Source organism: Neolamprologus multifasciatus, chromosome 3 (assembly GCF_963576455.1).
Source record: "Neolamprologus multifasciatus chromosome 3, fNeoMul1.2, whole genome shotgun sequence".
Taxonomy (NCBI): domain Eukaryota; kingdom Metazoa; phylum Chordata; class Actinopteri; order Cichliformes; family Cichlidae; genus Neolamprologus; species Neolamprologus multifasciatus.
The window spans coordinates 28,699,895-28,722,059 of NC_140441.1; the positions used below are offsets into that span (position 1 = coordinate 28,699,895).

The 22,165-nt window shown below is 40.6% G+C and overlaps 1 protein-coding gene across 2 annotated transcripts; it reads left to right on the plus strand.

Moving 5' to 3' along the window:
- Window positions 1–628: 628 nt before the first annotated feature.
- Window positions 629–22,165, plus strand: LOC146522462 (ras-related protein Rab-38). 2 transcript variants are annotated; one of them, XR_014873076.1, is made up of 5 exons: window positions 629–1,425; window positions 6,707–6,837; window positions 11,765–11,914; window positions 16,701–19,802; window positions 21,815–22,165. XR_014873076.1 is itself a non-coding variant. In XM_085153833.1 (4 exons), exons 1-4 carry the CDS (start codon window positions 1,233–1,235, stop codon window positions 16,917–16,919), a joined length of 693 nt encoding a protein of 230 aa, XP_085009959.1. In that variant the 5' UTR covers window positions 629–1,232; the 3' UTR covers window positions 16,920–21,561. The 2 variants fall into 2 exon arrangements, 1 of the variants encoding a protein (XP_085009959.1); XM_085153833.1 differs by lacking the exon at window positions 21,815–22,165 and having other exon boundaries at window positions 16,701–21,561.

Below are 22,165 nucleotides of genomic sequence, written 5' to 3' on the forward strand. Positions count from 1 at the left end.
GGTAGACTCCAGTCAGCAGAGGGAGCACAGCATGTTAAGTAATGCGCTGGTTTGTGTTTGGCTTGGGAGATTTATAATTTATTTCAAACATGTTTCCGTGCAAAAAAGGATCTGCAAGCACAAAAAGAATTCAGCCTGAAGCGACACTAAAACAGGAGAACGATGCACCTGTAACCCCGGACTGCCGCAAACTTCTCTGCTGACTTAAAGCCAAACCTACTCATAGAAAATAAAGTCTGATGAAAACCCTCAGCCCTGGATCTGAAAGTTCCCTCTCCTCACTCCTAGCGTCTCATACTTTTGCACTGTCCCATCCACCAAGCTTTTAAAACACTGCCTGCACCTTGTGAACTTGTTCGCTGTATTTTCTGCTGGTTTACTGAGTCATTTTAAGTAAATAGCACTTCATGTAAAACCACTGAGTTCCCCTGAGCAAAGACCAACAGATAGGGCGGGTACAATGACAGCAGAGGAAACTAAACTTAGACCGAAGAAGGTGTCAGAGTGCCTCAGAGCTGTTCCTGTTTGTGTGTCCATCCTCTGCACATCACAGCGTTTAATATGCGCGCTGTGCGTTTGAAAAGCACACACACACTGGCAGTATGTGGGCGTGGCTCTATAAGACAGTGAGCTGCTGTCAGAAACGCAGTTTGTTCTCTGAAGTCGTGGCAGTAGAGCAAACTGCTGCAGAAGCGCGCACAGACCGCAGACTCATCAGATAACAGCGCCTCGTTTTTTCTCGTCTTTATCTCATCAGAGTTTTACGTAAAGCGTGATCTTCTTCTTCTTCTTTTCCATTTCACTGTTTAAATTGTGAAACAGCTCGTGGGTGTTTGGCCGGGACACAGAGCAGCCACGGAGATGTGAGCACCAGCGTCCCGGGACGTCATTGAGGTCAGCAGTCATCAGCTGTGGACTGTTACATGAGATCACTCCTGTGCCGCCTTTGTGCATCTGCGGCTCTCGGGCACACTCGCTTTCATTTATAACTATGAACATTAAGATATGCGCACTTGTTGTAATTTGCGCCTGATCTACTTTAATAGCGCGTTCTGTTTTATTTATTTGCAAAAACCTGTTTTAAAAACCTTATTGCGCTTCAAAGTTGCTCTCGAGGAGTTCTCGATGGTGTTTGTTTTTACGCGAGAATCCACTATTTAAAAGCGTGACACTCTTCGCAGTTTTTGCACGTCTCGTTCACGCGGAATTCGTAACCGGGGTCTTCAGTAATCATGCAGCGCGAACGCCTGCTCAAAGTTTTGGTGATCGGCGACCTGGGAGTTGGCAAAACGTCCATCATAAAGCGCTACGTCCACCAGGTGTTCTCCCAGCATTACCGGGCCACCATCGGAGTGGACTTCGCACTCAAAGTGCTCAACTGGGACCATAAAACAGTGGTGAGGCTGCAGCTGTGGGACATCGCCGGTACGTGAACCATACTGTTATTGTTTTGTGGGTGGAATATCAACTAATGACACACCGCTGTTTGGCTTAAATGTACCTGCACAGGTTAATGCTCACTCACTCACCCACTCAAGAAACACTATCACGAAAGGTTTTAGTTGTACATGCAGAGATGACAACTCTCCACTCAACCAAACCCAACGTAAATATCTGGATATTTTTCCAAAACACGTCAGATCCACACCAAATTTTATTGAGCTGTTCCTTTGCGCATGCGCCATGTTGCTACCAAGTTTCATGAAAATCGGCTCCTAATGACCTCAGCAAACCAATAAAAAGTTAACTTCACCCCCCCCCCCCCCCCCCCCCCATTTTTTTTTCTGTGTCCCTCAGAACTATGCAAGCTTCAAACGTCCATCGAGGCTGAAAGGTCAAAGCTGTATCTCAGTAATGCCAAAGTGAACTCTACTGTCATCTCAGCCACATACAAGTACACAGAGAGACAAAATATGAAGCTCAGGGTCCACGGTGCACACAAAGTGCAGTTAGAACAAAAAATAGAGACCAGTGCAAGTACGGACAACAAGTAAGGAGGTAATAAACCAGGAAAGTTGGGCTGCATGCATTATCTGTAATATAGCGTTGCTCGACCTACAGCGACTATAGAAAGATGTGACCAGTAATGTGCAACGTATACAGGACCCGCATTTCATAAGGACTTCCTTTACAGATCCTCCAAAGAACCTGTTGCTCCACAGGCATGCAGACAAATAGCACTGAAAACACGACCTTGGCCGAGTTCCCCTTTCACCAGCTGCAACAGCAGACTGATGTTTACTCAGAACTGCATCCGTACTTGTAACCCAATAATACGAGCCCACGAATCTGAAGGCGTACTGCTGCAGTGAAAGCAAAGGGACTGACCACGTCACGTCTTCAACCACTGACTAAACATGACATAGAGATAGAGAGAGCAGTGTGAGGGTCATAGTCACGTACAGCCGTCTTCATCCATAAGCTTGGGGGTCATTTTGGGACAGTCGGGTCAGGATTACTTACAGTAGAGTGTCTTGAACACAGCACACGGCAGGACACACAAGACGTCAGCTGCTGTCGTCGCACCCAAGCAGAGTCTGGTACACAGATTCTTTAACCTGCCAGCTTCCTCACCTCATCCTGTTCCTCATCCTCGTGTGGATGTGAGGAAATTGGCAGGTTAAAGATGTCTAATAGGACTGCACTGGATACGTGCACCTGTTCTGGGTAAAGTCTAGGGAAAAAAACATCTTTAGGAAAATTCAAGAATGTAAACAATGTGTATAAGACAGAGACACAGTTAGAGAGACACGACCGAGATGGTTTGGACATGTGCAGGAGAGGGACACTGGATATACTGGACAAAGCAGGAGGGCCACAGAGGAGTTTCATGGATGTGATGAAGGAGGATCATTGTAATAGATGAGGATGCAGATTATCTATTGTAACAACAGAAGAAGAAGATGGGTTTTGTTACTTAATCAATAATCTTAGAATATTTCCGAACTTGCAGTGTGTATTTTTTTTGTCCTGCATGATTATCACGCAGTCAGACTCCACTCCTGTGTAAGACACATGCACTGTGTTGCTTTGTGGAAAACTTTCTTTTAAAATGGCACAAATGTCAAAACGTACTCCCATACAAGGATGCACTCTTTAAAAGCAGACGTCTTCTAATTCATAATAAGTACAGATATCTTCAACGAGTCCCTCAAACACATTTATTAGGTGAATTACATGTTTCACTTCTGGTTCTGCAACATGTCATGTTGTAGATGGCTGAGGGGGAGATAACTGTGTTTACTTCCCCTGTGAATTTAGAGACACTTTCCTCTGACATCAGAAGCATAGCGCAGCATAAAAGTAACAGAATCTTAAAGTCAAGTTGAGTAAATTCCCAGAAGCTCGGAGATCAGAGTGGTCAGTGGTATGCTGCTCCTGGAGCTGTGGCGTATGCCGATGCTGCAAGAGTAAGCCAACATGTGACAGCGTCAGGCATCTGTTAGAAAGTACTTTGTAGCTCCTGCATACTTTAAAAAAGTACCACTATAGATATAAACAAACTCGCTCAAAGTTAAGCAAATGCATCTGTACTGTGCACAATGCAAGTAAGCAGTAAACCCCAGAACAAACGTGCAGTAATCTGCATTTTCACACTCTTCAGCTGCTTTTTGCTGATGCATCTAACAATTATGTTGCACGATTTGAGAAGTGGCCTTGAAAAAAAAAAGTGGTCAGCCATCATTCCTGCAGACGCACATAACAAGCTGTCTGTATTCAGGTTATAAAACCCTCCTATGTGTCTCTTTAATTGCATGTAATTAGATTTTTTGGGAACTCCTTTCTTTCCGGTCTCACTCCTGTCTCCCTCTCCCTCTCACACACACAGACACACAAAGACACACACGCTGTGTGTGCTGAGTGACGTGCCAGCTGATAAGAGTTATCATTTAAATGAAAAGGTCCGGCTGAGGCTGTTTTCTAGGCGGACTTTAGCAGCGAGGCAGGTCACGACTTGCTGCTAAATGACAATGAAGCTGCTGCGGTCACACAAACAGCCGGCATGTTGTCCTCACGGTGTGGATGTGGTGACCGTACAGCTGTTCTGTGCTGGCCTTTCTCAATGTAGGGAAGCCGGTTGTTCAGGGTCACGAGGAGCGTTTTTAAGTCACAAAGTTTTTGCATTTTCCCATTTGAATGTTTTATAGTTACAAATGTCAAGATAAAAAATGTGAGTTGGTGTACGTTCTTTTTAGGTCAGCCTTCACAGAGTTCTTTTACATAGATGTTCTGTCCGTATAGTCATTTTTTTATAAGTTATAATCTCTTCCTTTTGTGTTTTCGTTTCTGATATGGTGACATCACGACTTCCCTCACCCACAAAGAAACATGGTGTTTATGACTTTAACATAGTAGGCGTTGTGTGTGATAGACAGATTTTATTATTGTTGTTGTCTTTGTTTTGTTTTTAGTTGTCATGTTTGCTTTCCATGCTGGTTCCATTCCATAGGAGCAAACAATCAGATGACACCCCCATGATCTAGCATTTTGGCAACAGAAGGAAAGAAAAACTCCCTCTTAACAAGAAGAAATGTCCAGCAGAACCAGACTCAGGGACCGGTGGCCATCTGCTGGGGGTGAGGGGGAAGACGGGGAAAAGACACGCTGTGGAAGAGAATTAGATATTAATGATAACGCTGATTAAATGCAGAAGGGTGTATGAGCTGCCTTTTGGGTGGAGCTCTCACGTGGTGTTGGCTCTGCCTGTCGCATTATACACATAGGATGCAAGAGCGATGTCAGTCTCGTAGGAGCACAACAACAAAAAAATAAAAGGATATTACACATGTTCTGGTCTATTTACATAAACTGTTATATACAAAAAAAAATCATGTGTACATTTACCTTTGAGTGAACACGGTCTCCTGGTTTTTAGATTGCTGGACTTTCTTATTTTAAATTCTGAAAACATTGGTCATTGGTAGTGTTGACCTTTGACCTCATACTATTAGTACTGATCAGATGGTGTGCAGAAAAAAAGGGAACGGTACCATCTGCTTTTAGGAGACAGTTTGTGTGCTCGGTGTTTGGGCGCATGCGCAGGGTTTTGTGTCTGTGTGTGTCAGATGCTCCACTGCTGATTCACCGGTATATTGGGATCATGTGGAGCAAGTTAGTTTCCAGGATAGAGACTTAAATGTTCACACACATGCTTCTCTCATTTGCAACATTTTTTTTAACAAGTGTGTGTGTCTGTCAGCAGTGAGAAGAATATATGCAGTTCCTGTATACAAAAAAAAGGAAAAAGTGTCTTATTGTGCTGTGAAACTAGGGCTAAATGTTTGATACTGAGAAAGATGTTAGTTATTATTATGAAAAGTGACCAGTTTTAGTATTAATGGTTTGACCTTCAGAAACTGATGTGATCACCCAAGCTATCATCACTTTAGATGGCTTGGGTGGGTTGGTGCTGTGGCGTATCTCAGACTCTGGCTGGTCTGTTGTGCTTTTTTGTCTTCATTGTTGGTTGAGTGAGGTGCTCGTGCTGGGCTTTGAGAAATCCAGCTGGACTACTCTTTGCAGTGGGGAAGACCGGTGCTGGCCTACTGTGTGGGGTTCCAGTCAACATGGGTCCCGGATCCGCTGTTCCTCGCCTCCTCGAAATGGGGGGTGCTTTGCTGGCTCTCTCCTCCAGGCCTAGTCCTCTCCTTCCCCCGCTTCCTCTGACAACACATCACTCACACAAATAGGACTGGTTGGACCATTCAAGTGGCTTTGCTGGGTGTGGTGTGCGGTCATCTGTTTCTCCCTTTTTAATGACACCATAGTCATTACATCTCACCACACATCACCGTACATGTAGGATCTTTGGAGGCAGGAGCACTACCCAGAGGTAGGTAGGCGGGGCTGCGTGGCAGCGCAGACTGCCTTTCAATTTTACGTAAAACTTAGAGACTGAGGCTTTTAGGGATAAGCATTGATAAGCACTGTCTCTGGCTCGTGTCACATTTCTCACCTCTAGTTTTACTCACTTTCTACCTCTCTGTGTGGTCTGGGTCTGTAACATTGCAATCTCTCAAACTCATTTTTCAAGTATGGTCTGTGGCAAATACACAGTCACTCATATCCTATCATATGCTGCGAATACATAGCAAAATTGTATATTTGTTTATGTACCTCCCTCTGTTTTGTCTTTTTTGGCGCTGTGTGCTTTCTTTTTTTCCCAACAATATCTTTATTTCTTTTTTTACATTTTAATGACTTACAAACAGTCCAGCATTCTAAATACTACATGAACATACACTCCTCTCAGACAGCAAAAAGAAAACAAAAAAGTCGTCAGATTTATCACTCCATTAAAGGCCTAAATTTGTCATTATCCCAAATCAAATGCCATTGCCCTCAGTCCTCGTCCTCCTCAGATAATACAAATCCTTCTACAAAATTCACAAATGGTCTCCACACCTTCTCAAAAACATCCAACTTCCTTTTCAGTATACATGTTATCCGCTCCAATGGCAAAGCCACCATCATTTGTTTTATCCACTGTGTGATACTCGGTTCCCTTGTTTTTTTCCATTTTAGTGCAATTAATCTTTTTGCTTGTAACAGCTGTGTGCTTTCTTACAGAAGCAGCGTTGTCTGTTCACCGTTGCTCCCGTTCTTCTCTCATTTTTTTCTATGTCTCTGCTTTAAAAAAATTTTTAAAAAGTCTCTTCTGTAAATTACCGTTGGCCTGGGTTTGACTTCTGTTTTCTTTAAAAAGGGCAGGAACGATATGGCAACATGACCCGTGTGTACTACAGAGAGGCCGTGGGTGCACTCGTCGTCTTCGACATGACCCGGCTGTCCACGTTTCAGGCCATCCTTAAATGGAAAGGAGACCTGGACTCAAAGGTAAAATATCAGAGATGAAGGAGGTGGAGAGTTGAGAAGAGGAGTGTGGTGGGAATTAGGGCTGCCACAAACGATTATTTTGATAGTCGACTAGTCACCGATTATTTTTGCGATTAGTTGACTAATCAGATCATGCGTCTATTGGACGTAAAACGTACAGCTTATTGCACCAGCAGCATCTGCTCTTATATAACTATTAGCTTACAGCTTGAAGTGTTTAAGGTATGTGCTAACTAAAAGTAAAGACAAGATGACAGTTTATTAAACGTTTAACGGAATTTGCAGATTGTCTCTGTGGAGTTTAATAAACTCGGCCGTCTGTTCTTTCCATGTAAAGTATAACAGGACACTGGAGTAAATTCTCTACCATCTCACACTTCTGTTTAATCAGTTCTCTGTTTGACGTTTATTCAGCTGTGTAAAACTATAACTTTAATCTCAGCCAAACCGATTTACTGAGGAACAAATAAACACTGAAAAGAGCCAAACAATAACATTTTTAAATTATCTGAGTGACTTGCATATCGTGTTCAACCTGAGTAGCGAAACACCGCAGGGGGTTGAAAACGATTTGCCGGGAGTCCGGTGTTCTCACCGGCTCTAGTGACCCTTGAACCCTCTAGCTATCGAGCTTTTGGGTAACAGACGTCTCCGAAAACGTCGGAGCGTTTTTGCAAATATGTGATGTCTTGATAAACCGAGCAGATATTTGAAGTTTACACAGCTACATTCTCACCTGAAAATATGTTAAGTTTATTTTGTGACCCAGAAAGAATAATGGGGCTTTGGAGTTGACGTCACGCCGCAATGTATTGTGGGAGCTCGGCGCTATCTTCCAGGTCCATAAATCAAAACAAACACACTGTGAACGACGACGACAAGAAACATGCTTAAAAGCAGCTCAAAAGAAAATAGATGGTATAGAGACCTATTACGTCCAGAGGTGAAGCACCGGTACTTGAAAAAAATAGAGTGCATCGCAAATGTGGACCCATATGAAATACGGCAGTGGAGCCAGACGACTTACCTCCACTGTCCTACCCCGATATCTTCCCATATCTTGTTTGTGGAGTAAGTGCTTACACTGCGAACCAGTTTTGTAATTACAAATTGCTGGAGGCGCACATCCAATTTACAAACGGCTGGGTGCAAGATTTGGCTATTTTCAAGCCGCTAAACTGTGAGGACGTCGTCATTCAAACCAAGGTAAGTCAGCTGGAGTGCATCAAGTGTAATAGCTATGGTTCACCCCCTACCACAGTTGATGTTATACATTTATCAATAAACTGCTAAAATCTCGTTGTCATATTATGTGCCCATAATTGTAAAGTTGATGCAAACTACCACATTGATAATCGGGCAAGATATTACAGCCATTTCATAGGCAGGTTTCCCTACAGTTGTGCGAAAGAATTAGCGAATCGTTACATAGCACGTATGTCTGCAAAGTCACTCCATTCGATGTTTTTTCGCAATTTCTATAACCTCCGAGACCACCAACGATAATATTATTAAGCTATAAAGAGTGATATGAACATATAAAGAACTTACCGGAATGAAAATGTCAGGTAAGTTAAGTGATATCTGGAGATGGAAGCGAACTGGATACCAGCTCGTCTCACGGCTGCTATCCAGGCTAGACGCCTTAGTTTGGGTCCGCTATATGAGCTCCCAAATGTTGCTTCCAGGTTGGGAAAGAATAAAAAGACAAACCATTTTTAAGCTTATTCCTGTGCCGGTTGTGCGATCGAACATTACAGCCGACCACACAGCAAGTACGAACCATGGCTGTTGTGTGTGCTTTCGCTCCTTTGTCGCTTGCGCTTTGTTTGAACCTGGAAAATGGCGCATCAGGCCAAAATCCTTTCCACACCCACCCCGTGACATCACGCTCCAAAGCCCTATAAGAGTAATATTAAAACTAACTAGCTGCCGCCATTGTTGAAAACTGGAATTGGCTGGGCCGCGCTATGAATTCTGGGACACAGCTTCTTCTTCTGGGTTTAACGGCAGCTGGCATCCTTGTACATGCAGTGCTGCCATCTTCTGTTTCAGTCTGTTATTACACTCTTAAATCCTACTACTTATCCCTGCATCTTTCGGGATCTTACAAATCTTCAAACGACGTGTCGACTATTAAATTAGTCGTAGACGATTTTAATAGTCGACGTAATCGTGACTAATCGACTAATCGTGGCAGCCCTAGTGGGAATAAGGCACGCCGAGTCCACGGGTCATAGTTTTGAGCCATCTTTATTGACCGCGGCTGCAGCTCTCGGCTGTCAGCCGCACATGCATCACATCACAATACACCACCACTTGCACCACTTTTTGTAGTCAGAGGGCATGTTTGCAGATTGCTCGCAGGTGCGTCCGCCCTCCCTGCATGGCACCGCAAGCCACACCCTACCACAAGGAGTTCGTGAAGGAGGAAATGAGTGCAGTTTAAAAAGTTTTAAGAAATTTATTTCTTTGTTCTGAATTAAAATCTACAAACTTGGGGCTGAGGCAAATAAATTTGCATGAATCACGGTGAAAAATCTAATATTGTTGTAGGATTGAAGTATGTCAGACTTTCTGAAAAAGTTGGAACATTTTAAAATGTTAATAAAAACAACAGCAAAACAAAGAAAAGCCCAAGAACCTCTGCTCATATTTACTTCTGAAAAACTCTGCCTCTTTTTTCTACTCAATCATGTGACCAATCTGTTGGCAGTAATTAGCTGCAAAATATTCCTTCAGCTGTTTCTTTCTAGTGTTTTGCACACAAAGAGACATGTTGCTGCCACCAGATTCAAAATAAGCAAATCTTTTTACACAGCATCTCTACTTTTTGGAATTTGGGTTGCACATAATCTTAATGTAGTTTATTAACCAGAGTCTAGCATCCATAACTAATGATTTGTTTGGGGGCTCATGCTCAACAGGTTAAACAGACAAGCCCAGATCAAGTCACTAGGCTTTGTTTCCTCTTTCTCTAATAATTAAACATGTGATACAGGAATGCGCACAATCATGCACACTGGAGAGCCCTTACTTAAAAAAGGCACCTTATAGCTTCTCTAGAAGCTTATATTATATGAAAAATAAATAAGAAAATGTTGGGGTTTTTTTCATGTTTTTCTTTTAACTTAAGATGATAAATCACAGAAGCTTGTTTACTTGCTAGTGTTGGCTCTATTTCACTTTGCAGATTGTAACTGATCTCAGAGCAGTGAAAGCAGAGTTAGAGGCAGCACATCAGGTCAAAGTGAAAGACCAACATTTCTCCACAGTATGCATGTGCTTTGTCTCGCAGCTTGAAAACCTCTAGCCATTGTTGGCAGGATACCTATGCCTGTAAAACTGATGCACTGCATATTTCAGTGGAACCTAAGCCAAGCAGAGTTGAGCCTGCTTCTAGAGACAGTGGTCAACTGTGCCAACAAGATGTCAACAATTTAAACGATAGATGCAAACAAGCAACAGGAGAAGCTTTATGACAGAGCACTGTCTGAGATAAAAGAGTGGTCACTTTACTTTGGCTTTAATTGATGTCTATTTTTATATTTTACTGAACAATTGCCTACCTTGTTTGCATTGATGGAAAGCCACTGCTTAAAGTTAAATGTTGTGTTTTCATCCTGATTTAGCCAAAAAAAAAAAAAAAAAAAAGTGGTTTCTCAATAGTTGTGCATCCCCTTTTCTGTTTTCCTGTTGTTGGTGGTGAAGGTTTTGTTTTGTGTTTTTTGTTTGTTTGTTTGTTTTGTTTTTTTTACCTCACTTTTCCTTGTTTTATTCATTTTGGAAGTACTGTATTCAGGATAGCTAGCCTAGTTTGTGACTCAGCAATGTCAGGGAGAACGCAGCAGGTGAGATATAGACAGTTGTATTCTACACATATCATTTTGTTACGATATATATGTTTTGATAATATATGTATACAAGATCTAAAAATAATGGGAAATAAACTTTTGTACATTTTTGTGTGTTAATTTTTTGTTTAGTTTTTTCTTGATTTCCCCTAATCCCCAGAATCCCCGTTTGCTAATCTGGGCTATTTTCCAGTTTGGTCATGAGGAAGCAGTCCTCAAATGACCAGCTTACTCTCAGCTTAGTATCAAATGACAGACAGCTGACTGACTAACTGATTTCATTTGCCACTTCAAAGCAGTAGAAGTACTTTACACAAAAGTGAAGTTGTTTTGTTGTTTTCTTTTACACATCCAGCAGTTAAAGAGTTATATTTGGAGGTGTATTTCTTTTTTTAATCTTATTTTTAAAATACTTTTCACTGAAAAAGAAGAGACCTCACTAAAGACATTAAGGAGAAGAAAAACAAGTATAAAACAAAGACCACAAGTCAAGGCTATATATAGTGTGTGTATATGTGTGTTTCCTTGTGAGAAATGTCTCCTTTATTACCTACAGTGTTTTACCAGCTTGATGCTAACTATGTTCAAAGATCTACGGTGAGGCTTAGAGCTTCTTCTGGACAGATACAAATTGTGCTTTGAGGGTTATAAGATTGGGGAAAAGCACATTTGCATACATTACAGCTTAACATTGAAACATTGAGCTAAAACTGTAATGCTCAGCAGGGGCTGCAGACAGAGGCCCATCCCTGCAAGCAATCCCTTTTATATTGTCATCTTACTCTCAGTGCCCTCTGCCTATCAACTATGTAATAGCCAAATCAGTATTTATTTTTTTATCACTGTATTACAAGCCTGATGCCTCTCTGATATCGATATGGATAAATAAATAGGCATAACAAAGCAGACAGATGTCATCACTTAATGCTGCTGTATCCCTTCACAAACTGCAGATTACAGTGAAGCACTTCAAATTGAGGCTCATCTACTGGAAGCTTCGACAGGTCTTTGTTGCTTCATCATGAATTCTTTTCATTGCATTTCTTTTTCCATCTTCCTCTGGGATTCATTAGGTTGCCCTCAGCAATGGGAGGCCAGTTCCAGCTGTTCTGTTGGCCAACAAATGTGACCAGCGGCGTCATGGTTTGTGCCCCAAGCTGCCCAAACTGGAGAACTTCTCCAAAGAGTACGGATTTGTCGACTGGTATGAAACCTCTGCCAAGGCAAGATGAGATTATTTTCTGTTTCTGTCTTCCTGTCAGCATTTAATGGGTGTTAGATTTGGTCACAATAAACAAGCCACACCCCCTGTCTTACTGTAATGCTTATAGTTTAGCATGTGTATATATGTCTGTGTGTATCGCTTCCACAACTGGTGTGCCAATCTTAACAAAACTTTGTATGATTATCATCACATATACAGTTATTCTCATGATTCTCATTATCATTCTGATTATTATGATATGATATTATGATCAAGTTTTTTTTAAAAAGAAAGGAAAAAATGTTTTCTTATATTCCAATTCCTCAGATTTCCATATTCATCACTCGCCTGCAAATCTGATGTCACGTCACCAAAGTTTGTATCCAGGGGAAAATTTTGTTTTTTGACCAATAAATACAGAATGAGAAATTTAAAAAATGTTGTAGGCAGCTGTAAGGCTGTAAAAATGATTATTTCTGCTGCACAGTTGTGCATTTTACCATGGGAGTCAATGGGGACCGACTCGCTTTTAGAGGCAGCCTCAAGTGGCCACTAGAGGAACTGCAGCATATAGCACGCCTGCGATGGCTTAATTTTTTCTTAGCCCTGGTGTCATGAATCAAATGAGTGTTTGGAACCCAAATGGAGGTTGGTTTTAGGTAAAGCTTTATTTTGCATTGTTGAATTTCCACCAGAAAAGTCCTCCAGAAACACAAACACAATCCAAAACTTAGTGGATAACGCGCATAGAGGAAGCTAACAAACGCTGAAACCAAGACTGAGAGGAAGACTGTTATGTATTCGCAAGGGTGACAAGAGGCAGGTGACAGTAATCTAAGACAATGAGACAGAAGGGGAAGTAAAACTAAACACACTCTAGAGACAAGACAACTATTAATATAAAACAAGAAGTGAGAACTGTAACTAAACGGAGAACCACCGACAATTAGAAGAACTTCGCTGTCTTATCCAGGAAACATTCCGAATGAATAAAACTGAGGAATATATTTAATTAATTAAGAAAAAACAAAATACTAAAATACTCCAGAAAGCTTAATACGCATGTGCTGCTGTAACAATTGAACAATTGGGATTAAAAAAGTATCTATCATCCAAAGAAACAATTCAACTCCAAAGCTTCAAAAGCCCACAGTCTGACCTGGGGTGATGACACCCAGACAGTACAGGGTTGAAAACAGTGTTGTCAGCACCGTCTCATTTACAGTGGGGCAAAAAAGTATTTAGTCAGCCACCGATTGTGCAAGTTCCCCCACTTAAAATGATGACAGAGGTCAGTAATTTGCACCAGAGGTACACTTCAACTGTGAGAGACAGAATGTGAAAAAAAAATCCATGAATTCACATGGTAGGATTTGTAAAGAATTTATTCGTAAATCAGGGTGGAAAATAAGTATTTGGTCAATAACAAAAATACAACTCAATACTTTGTAACATAACCTTTGTTGGCAATAACAGAGGTCAAACGTTTACTATAGGTCTTTACCAGGTTTGCACACACAGTAGCTGGTATTTTGGCCCATTCCTCCATGCAGATCTTCTCAAGAGCAGTGAGGTTTTGGGGCTGTCACCGAGCAACACGCACTTTCAACTCCCGCCACAGATTTTCTATGGGGTAGAGGTCTGGAGACTGGCTAGGCCACTCCAGGACTTTCAAATGCTTCTTACGGAGCCACTCCTTTGTTGCCCGGGCGGTGTGTTTTGGATCATTGTCATGTTGGAAGACCCAGCCTCGTTTCATCTTCAAAGTTCTCACTGATGGAAGGAGGTTTTGGCTCAAAATCTCACGATACTTGGCCCCATTCATTCTGTCCTTAACACGGATCAGTCGTCCTGTCCCCTTGGCAGAAAAACAGCCCCATAGCATGATGTTTCCACCCCCATGCTTCACAGTAGGTATGGTGTTCTTGGGATGCAACTCAGTATTCTTCTTCCTCCAAACACGACGAGTTGAGTTTATACCAAAAAGTTCTACTTTGGTTTCATCTGACCACATGACATTCTCCCAATCCTCTGCTGTATCATCCATGTGCTCTCTGGCAAACTTCAGACGGGCCTGGACATGCACTGGCTTCAGCAGCGGAACACGTCTGGCACTGCGGGATTTGATTCCCTGCCGTTGTAGTGTGTTACTGATGGTGACCTTTGTTACTTTGGTCCCAGCTCTCTGCAGGTCATTCACCAGGTCCCCCCGTGTGGTTCTGGGATCTTTGCTCACCGTTCTCATGATCATTTTGACCCCACGGGATGAGATCTTGCGTGGAGCCCCAGATCGAGGGAGATTATCAGTGGTCTTGTATGTCTTCCATTTTCTGATGATTGCTCCCACAGTTGATTTTTTCACACCAAGCTGCTTGCCTATTGTAGATTCACTCTTCCCAGTCTGGTGCAGGTCTACAATTCTTTTCCTGGTGTCCTTCGAAAGCTCTTTGGTCTTGGCCATGGCGGAGTTTGGAGTCTGACTGGTTGAGGCTGTGGACAGGTGTCTTTTATACAGATGATGAGGTCAAACAGGTGCCATTCATACAGGTAACGAGTGGGGGACAGAAAAGCTTCTTACAGAAGACGTTACAGGTCTGTGAGAGCCAGGGATTTTCCTTGTTTGAGGTGACCAAATACTTATTTTCCACCCTGATTTACGAATAAATTCTTTACAAATCCTACCATGTGAATTCATGGATTTTTTTTCACATTCTGTCTCTCACAGTTGAAGTGTACCTCTGGTGCAAATTACTGACCTCTGTCATCATTTTAAGTGGGGGAACTTGCACAATCGGTGGCTGACTAAATACTTTTTTGCCCCACTGTACATACTGGCCCTTTACAAAAATAAAGCATGTCTTCTTCTAGGCTGTTAGAAGAAAAGAAGTTAGGTACATCAGGTTATAGTGAATGTCATGTTCACATAATATCCAGTTATATAAGTTTTCAATATTCAGTCACAGCTGGCTCTCGTAGCTGCCAACTTGCAGAATTCAATTAGTTCGTATCGGCTAAAAGTACCAACAGAAAAACTTGGAATTCAGTTAAAACTTAAAAGGAAAATAAAGTGAGAACACGGCGCTTACTGTGGCTCATCTGTTGATCCAATTTATTTAAATTATTAAATTGAAGGTGGAAGGCTGGAAGCACAGCTTTTCATTCTTCACCTTACAGAACCTTCAAAGCCTCATGTCCTCTTTTTACCCGTTACATAACAGAAACAAGTTTACTCATAATGAAATGAAGTAGACTTTAGTGAGTTTCCTTTTTTAGTAGATGTTGTAGACAAAAAGAATATTTGATCAGTTATTTAAAGTTAATATTTTAAATATTTCAGCTTTACGATGGAAAAAATGATTAATATAGACGTTCAGCTGTAGCTGCTCCCATTAAAGATTATCAAAGTTTCAGGTAATGAAGTTTCAGTGTACGTGCCAAAAGCTCAGGACAACCGTGAATGCTCCATTTCAATGTTTGTTTACTCTTTTACTCATGTCAGCAATAGCTGAGATCCCTAATACGGTCATCACAGGCCCCCTGCTGTTCAAACCCTTTGTTTCCAGTGGGCACCCAATCAGAAAAAAGTTGCCTTAAAGAGATGGTGGTCTGAAAGAGAAAGGAGTTAAATGATTAGAACGAGAAGATCTTTATTGCCATTAAATGAATGAGCATACAGAAATATTTCATCTCCCTACGGTTCACAACACACACAAGAAAATAGGAATTGCTGCTAAAGGGCTGCAATACAAACTCAAAAAAAGCAAATTGGTAATAAATAATAATAAAATGAGTTGGCATAAGAGGAACAGTGTGGCAACTTGTTAAAGCAATCACATGATTTTGTGTGGACTGATTTAATCCACAATAGTGTTTGTTATGGTAGTTGTGTGATTTTGTACTGTTAGAGGGAAAGTTGTGAACAGAGTACATACTGGGTAAGCGGTATCTCTCGAACTCAAGAAAGCTGCGTTTAAAAAAAGAAGCCACATGGTGATGGCATAGATGAACACGTTCTCTATTGCACATCTTTGCATTGTTATTTGTTATTGTTGTTGTTGTTCGGGTCTGCAGGAAGTATATCTGTGTTTTCTTTGTGACTGCTAATGTGTCTCTTCCTTGTTAGATAATCTTTGCTGCACCAAGGCATGTAAATCATGCAAAGCAAATTTAGGACAAAATGAAGTTGAAGCTGTGGTTCCCAATAGGTCACCATTCTATTGAAAATGCACCCTTTTCCAGCTGTTCTGGACTCTGCAGACATGTGCGCAGAGATGCCCAAACCTCCCTGTCCTCAGCCACCTCCTCCAACTCTTAGAGACAAAGCACTGAGCCACTGAGCACTGGGGTAGACTTAGGACACCAGTGTCTCCTAAGTCTACCCCAGGACATACAGGAAGTGGCTCACTTAGCTGGCTCCCTTTGACGGATTAGCACCTCTGAAATGACCAAGTTCCTAACTCTATCAATAAGCTGAGCCCAGCCACCCTTCAGAGAAAGCTTGTTCCTGCTGCTTGTGTCCATTATCTCTTTCTTTGGGTCATTACCCAGAGCTCTTTTAAATCCAAACAAGACGAGTTTTAGTCATTTGTCCAAGTTTTTCCTTGATTAAGATAAGATAAGATAAAACTTTATTACTCCCTTGGGTGGGTTCCTCTGGGAAATTTGGTAATTAAGCTCCTTAAGACAACCCTTAAATACTTACATGGACAATATGGTGGATTTTACTGTTACGACATTTCTCTATTTCTACCTCCATTTTCAACCCTTCAGCTTCATCCTATCTCTCTCTCTCTTTCTCTCCCCAGGACAACACCAACATCGACGCTGCCATCACATGCTTGGTGAAAAGCATCATGTCTGTGGAAGAGGAGAGAGCGTTGGATGAAGCCACCAGTGGCGCCTGTAAGGGCGATCCAGATGGCAGCGTTCTTGTTCTGCCTCGCTTTGACTACAACACAAAGGAGAAGGGACTCGGTGGATGTTCGGGGTGCCTGTCAATTAAACCGAAACAAGACCAGGACTGAAGGACTGTTTGAACCAAAAGACTGCAGGGACATGCAGAGGATGTTGTGGATAACTCTGCTCTCCATCACTTTCTCCTCACTGACTTTTCCTGAGAGAATTTAATAGAATTGATGTTTCTGGGTTGTTGTTGTTGTTTGTTTGTTTTTCGATTTTTCAGGGGAAAAAATCCATCTAACATTTTTAACCAAATAATTAAGTTGTTGTGTTTTTATATCAGACTCTGATTCAAAATGAGTTCAGTCATTGCAACAATCTCTTATTTGGAGAATGAGACCAATAGCACTTTTTATGGCTTTTAAAGGAAATTTGTCAAAATAATGTTTTCCCAAAATTTGTATTTATGTTGTCTGATATTTTAAGGTTTTTTTTTTGTTTTTTACATTGATGCTTCTATTGTAGCAGAACTTTGTCCAACAAGTGTTTTTTAGTCTTTAGTCTTTAAATTGCTTTGAGTTATGACTGCTTTGTAAGTTACTACTGTTTGCCTTAGAGCAGTGCCAAGTAGCTCCTTATTGTTCATTTTTAATATTTAATTAAAAGATTTGTTGTGTTCTGTATTTGATCTTTATTTGTTAAAAAACAACAACTTTATGTATAAAATGGAGTATTTCTTAATGTTTACAGGGGGAAGTTGTGTTCAGCTAAAGGAGATGAGTTTAAAGGCCGTTGTATATGCTTTTGACCACTAGTGGTGCTATAGAGCAGTGGTTTTCTTTCTGTTTATATCTCAAGATCCTGTCTGTCTGAGATTGAGGAGGGTTATTTGAAGTGTGCTTTTCATGTAAGCTGTAATGTATAGCATATTATTAGCCAAGAAATATACCAAACTGTGACTTTTTATGGAGCTTAAGGAGCCACAGACATTTTAGGAGTGGAATAGGGTTCATCTGCACCGACAATTTTTCTGCCATGATCGTCCACAATACTGTAACAAAATAGCATTTTCCATGTCAAACACCAGACTGTTGATTATTAATTATTATTGATGGTGTGAATTTTGAATCTTTGGGTTGTCAGACCTCCCCAGCTCGTCTGAGAGAGACCAGCAAGGAAGCATAATGTTTATATATGTGCAACATGAATGCAAACCTGGAGCCCCAAAACTGAAATAGACAGGCAGTCTTTGAGTATGGTGTCCACTTCACTTTAATACTAATGATCTATGCAGGTTTGAACATGATTACTGAATTTGTATGATGAGAATTAAACTGCACTGTTTTATACATGATACACAAGAAAGTATCGTGTCCCTGCAATACGGTTGTGTTTGTCTAAGGCAAAAGGTACAAGTCTTACCAAGGCTTTAATCCCTAACACTGTTCCATTCTAAAGATTTTCCCTTGTTTGCATCCATCCTTTAAATTACTGCTATCTTGTGGCTTCAGTGGCTGTTCTCTGCAGAAGCACGCTGGACTCTGCTTGACTTGAACCCCACTGAAATATGTAGCGCCCGTTAATTTCACGGGGATGTGGGTCGGCAAGCCGAGAGACCGACAAATGTTTCTGGTTGTGTATTGTTGATAAATCAGACAAGCTGCTGCTGGCTGGCTCAGGTTTCACTGCTCTGAGATCAGTTACCATCTGCGCTTTGTGTGGAGACAGAGCACTGACGAGTAATCAAGCCCTCTGGGATTCATCCTGGTAACAGATAAGTTTCCTCTTTCTAAACATCATGCAGTGTGGAAACATTTTCAATATCTCCTTTAGTACATTAGCAAAGAAAGCCTTGCTGGTGCAGGGGAGACATTGGCTCTTGCAGCAGGTCTTGTGAGCACTCAATTATCCAAATAAGGAAAGTCCACAAAGTTGATTTGTAGCATTTTTAGTGTGAGAAACGTCGCTCATCCAAGTGATTTCTTCAGGTGTCGGCGTCTCTGCTTGTCTGTCTGCTAAAGTCACCACAAGCTACTGCATCACTGCCATGGTCGCCACATTTTTATTTATTTTCTTTGGTTTAATTTAAGCAAAGTTGGGTTATTTAACCTAGGGTGGCCATATTTAGATTTCCAAAAAAGAGGACACTTGTGCCAGTCATGAAGAACTTTAATAATACTGTTTACTTAAAGAAAACTTTAACATATTTAAACTATGCCTTCTCTGTGTGGTTAATGAATGGTGAAATAAAAACTGTCATATAGGTTTTACAAGTCAACAAGTGCAAAAAAAAAAAAGAGGATGGTTGGTCACCCTATTTAATCTCCATTGTCTCTGGGGTCTCACCATTTTCCCTAAAATACTATAAACTAAAGGCAATCCAACCAAATGTTCATATTTGATGAGCTGTTTTTAATTTTCCACCAAATTAAAATGTAATTGTGCTAAATGAAACTGTAAACTGATAGTGAGCATTGGTATGTAAACGAAGGAGAACCACCGGCGTTGCTGTCAACTGTCCCTGTTTCTTCTTCTGTTTCTTCTTTACTAACAGTAAACATTTTTTTACATTTGTGTTATTTAGCACATGTCAAAACTTACAACTTTAAGCAATCTCATCACACCACAGTTCTTCAGTAGAAGCACAATAGTCATGCTTTTTCAATGTGCATGCTTTGAACAGTCGGGATTGTGTCAGATTATATGAGTCTGCGAAGAAAACATTTCTTTCTGCAACCAGCCTGTTATATTCATGTGTGCATACAGTCTGACTGTTTATTGGCGCTCTTCTCAGCACCACAGCAGGAGATCACTTGATGTTTGATCTCCAGCCGTGATGATGTAAAGATTTGTATTGTTTTAAGATAATTAACTGAATAGTGTAATAACCGTGCATTTGTTTTTGTTTTTATTACTCGTTCAGGAGAATACTGCAGCAATTACCAGCACTTTAACAACAAGCAAAATTGGACATGGCAGGTGGTGCACAAAGCAACCAGTGTATACAGGTATACGCTTTAATCTTTAGCAGGAACTGTTCCTATTTGTTGGGAATTATAGTTTATTTAAAACAATTGCACCGCTATTAATGTGCACAAAACGGGCGATGTGCAATAGATCACGGTACTGTCCAAACATCTTTGGCCACAACTCATTTCTGTATATTTAGTTGGAAAAGTGTAGTATAAAAGCGCAAACCAGAGTTTGTATAATTGTACTTCTCTCCTGGCCTCCTCCAGACTTTGACAAAAATGTCAAATTTGGATTAATCAGCTCATCAGACAACAGGAGGGTTTTTCCCCAGTAATTTCCATACCTCAGCCTTTTCTCTACCTTAAAAATAATTTCTTGACAGCCTCCCTTTCACTGACCATTGATGAGGCTTCAGTAATCAGCTGAAAGGCTAGATGTATCTCTCACATCCTGATCCTAGTAAATTTTCAATGATAACTGAATTATTGATGTAAAATTTAAATTAAATTAAATTAAATTAAAGTCAGATTGAAGGTGAATCACAACAACTCTTTACTCAATTCTAGAGCCATTATAAGCAAATTTGATTTACATTATGGTTCATTTATTGATGTTGAATTTAACCGTCAGGGGTTGCATTAAGGAGTGGCCTCACTTTTGGTCTTAAACCAAGGGTGTCAAATATAAGGCCCAGGGGCCAGAGTCAGACCCACAATGACTCCAATCTGGCCCACTGGACAGGTTTGGACAATGTGAATGAGGGCATACATTTTGGACTTCTAACTGCAATTTCTTCTATTGTTTCTATGATTAAAGTTTGAGTTTATTTACAATGTGTAACATAATCATTTTTTAAAAAAGAAAATACAATAGTAATAAAATAAAATGGGACATTTTCTGTGATTAAAAGTTTCTGTTTTATAATTTAAGGACATTATCAGTAATGACCAGAACGTTTTCTGTAATTTTACACATTTATTTCTTAAAGTTAGAGTCATGCTGACAGATTTCTCTTTTACTACGGCAGCATTTCTTTACCATGTAGAAAAAACGAGGCACACTGTTGAAATTGTGCTTCTTTTTCTCATATTAAGATATCTCAGAGTTTAAACTTCTTGACGCTGGCAGAGAGGCAAGTTTCACTGTTTCAGCCCACTTAACTAAAGTGAGCGCTACCTAAAATGATAGTCTAGCCTTAAACACTCCAATGGCGCCCCCTGCCGTTTTACTTGTGATGTTACAATTATGGAGCAGGAAACAATAACAAGGAGCACTGTACAGTGTACCATTTAACCAGCATCAACTGCTTTTTTCTCCTTGATATAATCTTGTAAATAATAATTGTGTCAGTTAAAAATAGAACAGCTTGAACATTTTTGCAGTTTTTACTTTTATTTCTTTTCCATTCTTTACTTTTATGTCTTTCCAGACGAATACTTGTGAAATTACATAGAAACCATCAGAGTTCCTGTTACTCTACATGTCCGCACAGACATAACAGTGCTGCATGTTTACTGCTGAAACTATATGGCCAATGATACTGAAGCACAAAGCTGGCTATAGGCTATGCCCTTCCCTCACAGCTAACAGTAATGCTATACTAGTACAGGCTCTGGTTTGATCTCATATCAATCCTTGTAATTCTATCCTTCCTGCCTTACCACACAGATTTCAGCAGATTCAAAATGCAGCTGTTGTGTTTTTATTAGAATAGCTTTCATAGGACCCCCTTCCTTTAGCAGCTTCACTGGCTTCATGTAAAATACGGCAATGATTTTAAGATTCTACTTCGTATTTTCACTCCACTCCTTCCTGTACTCTGAGATCCTCCTCCTATTTTACTCTTTCCCACACCACATTTCCTTTCTGCTAAAGCATATAGTTAGGGCTGGATCAGGTGACCCTGAATCCTCCCTTACTTATGCTGCAATGGAGGATTCCCATGATGCATTGAGTATTTCCTTTTCAGTCAACTCACTCACTATGTGTTAATAGACCTCTCTGCATTGAATCATACCTGTTATTTATCTTTGTCTCTCTTCCACAGCTTCCATCTCACTCTTAACCTGGTTCTGCCGAAGGTTTCTTCCTGTTTTTCTGTTCCCACTGTCGCCAAAGTGTTTGCTCATAGGGGGTCATATGATTGTTGGGTTTTTCTCTGTATGTATTATTGTAGGGTCTACCTTACAATATAAAGCACCTTGAGCTGGCTGTTGTTGTGATTTGACACTGTATAAATAAAACTAAATTGAAATTCACAATATTGGTCCTGTCCCTTTAATCTTTAAAACCAGCCATAAAACACATTTTAATCTCACAGATTATGTTTGATTGTTATTTATTATTATACATTTTCAGACATTATTATTATTATTCTAGACCAAAATTTAAATAAAGA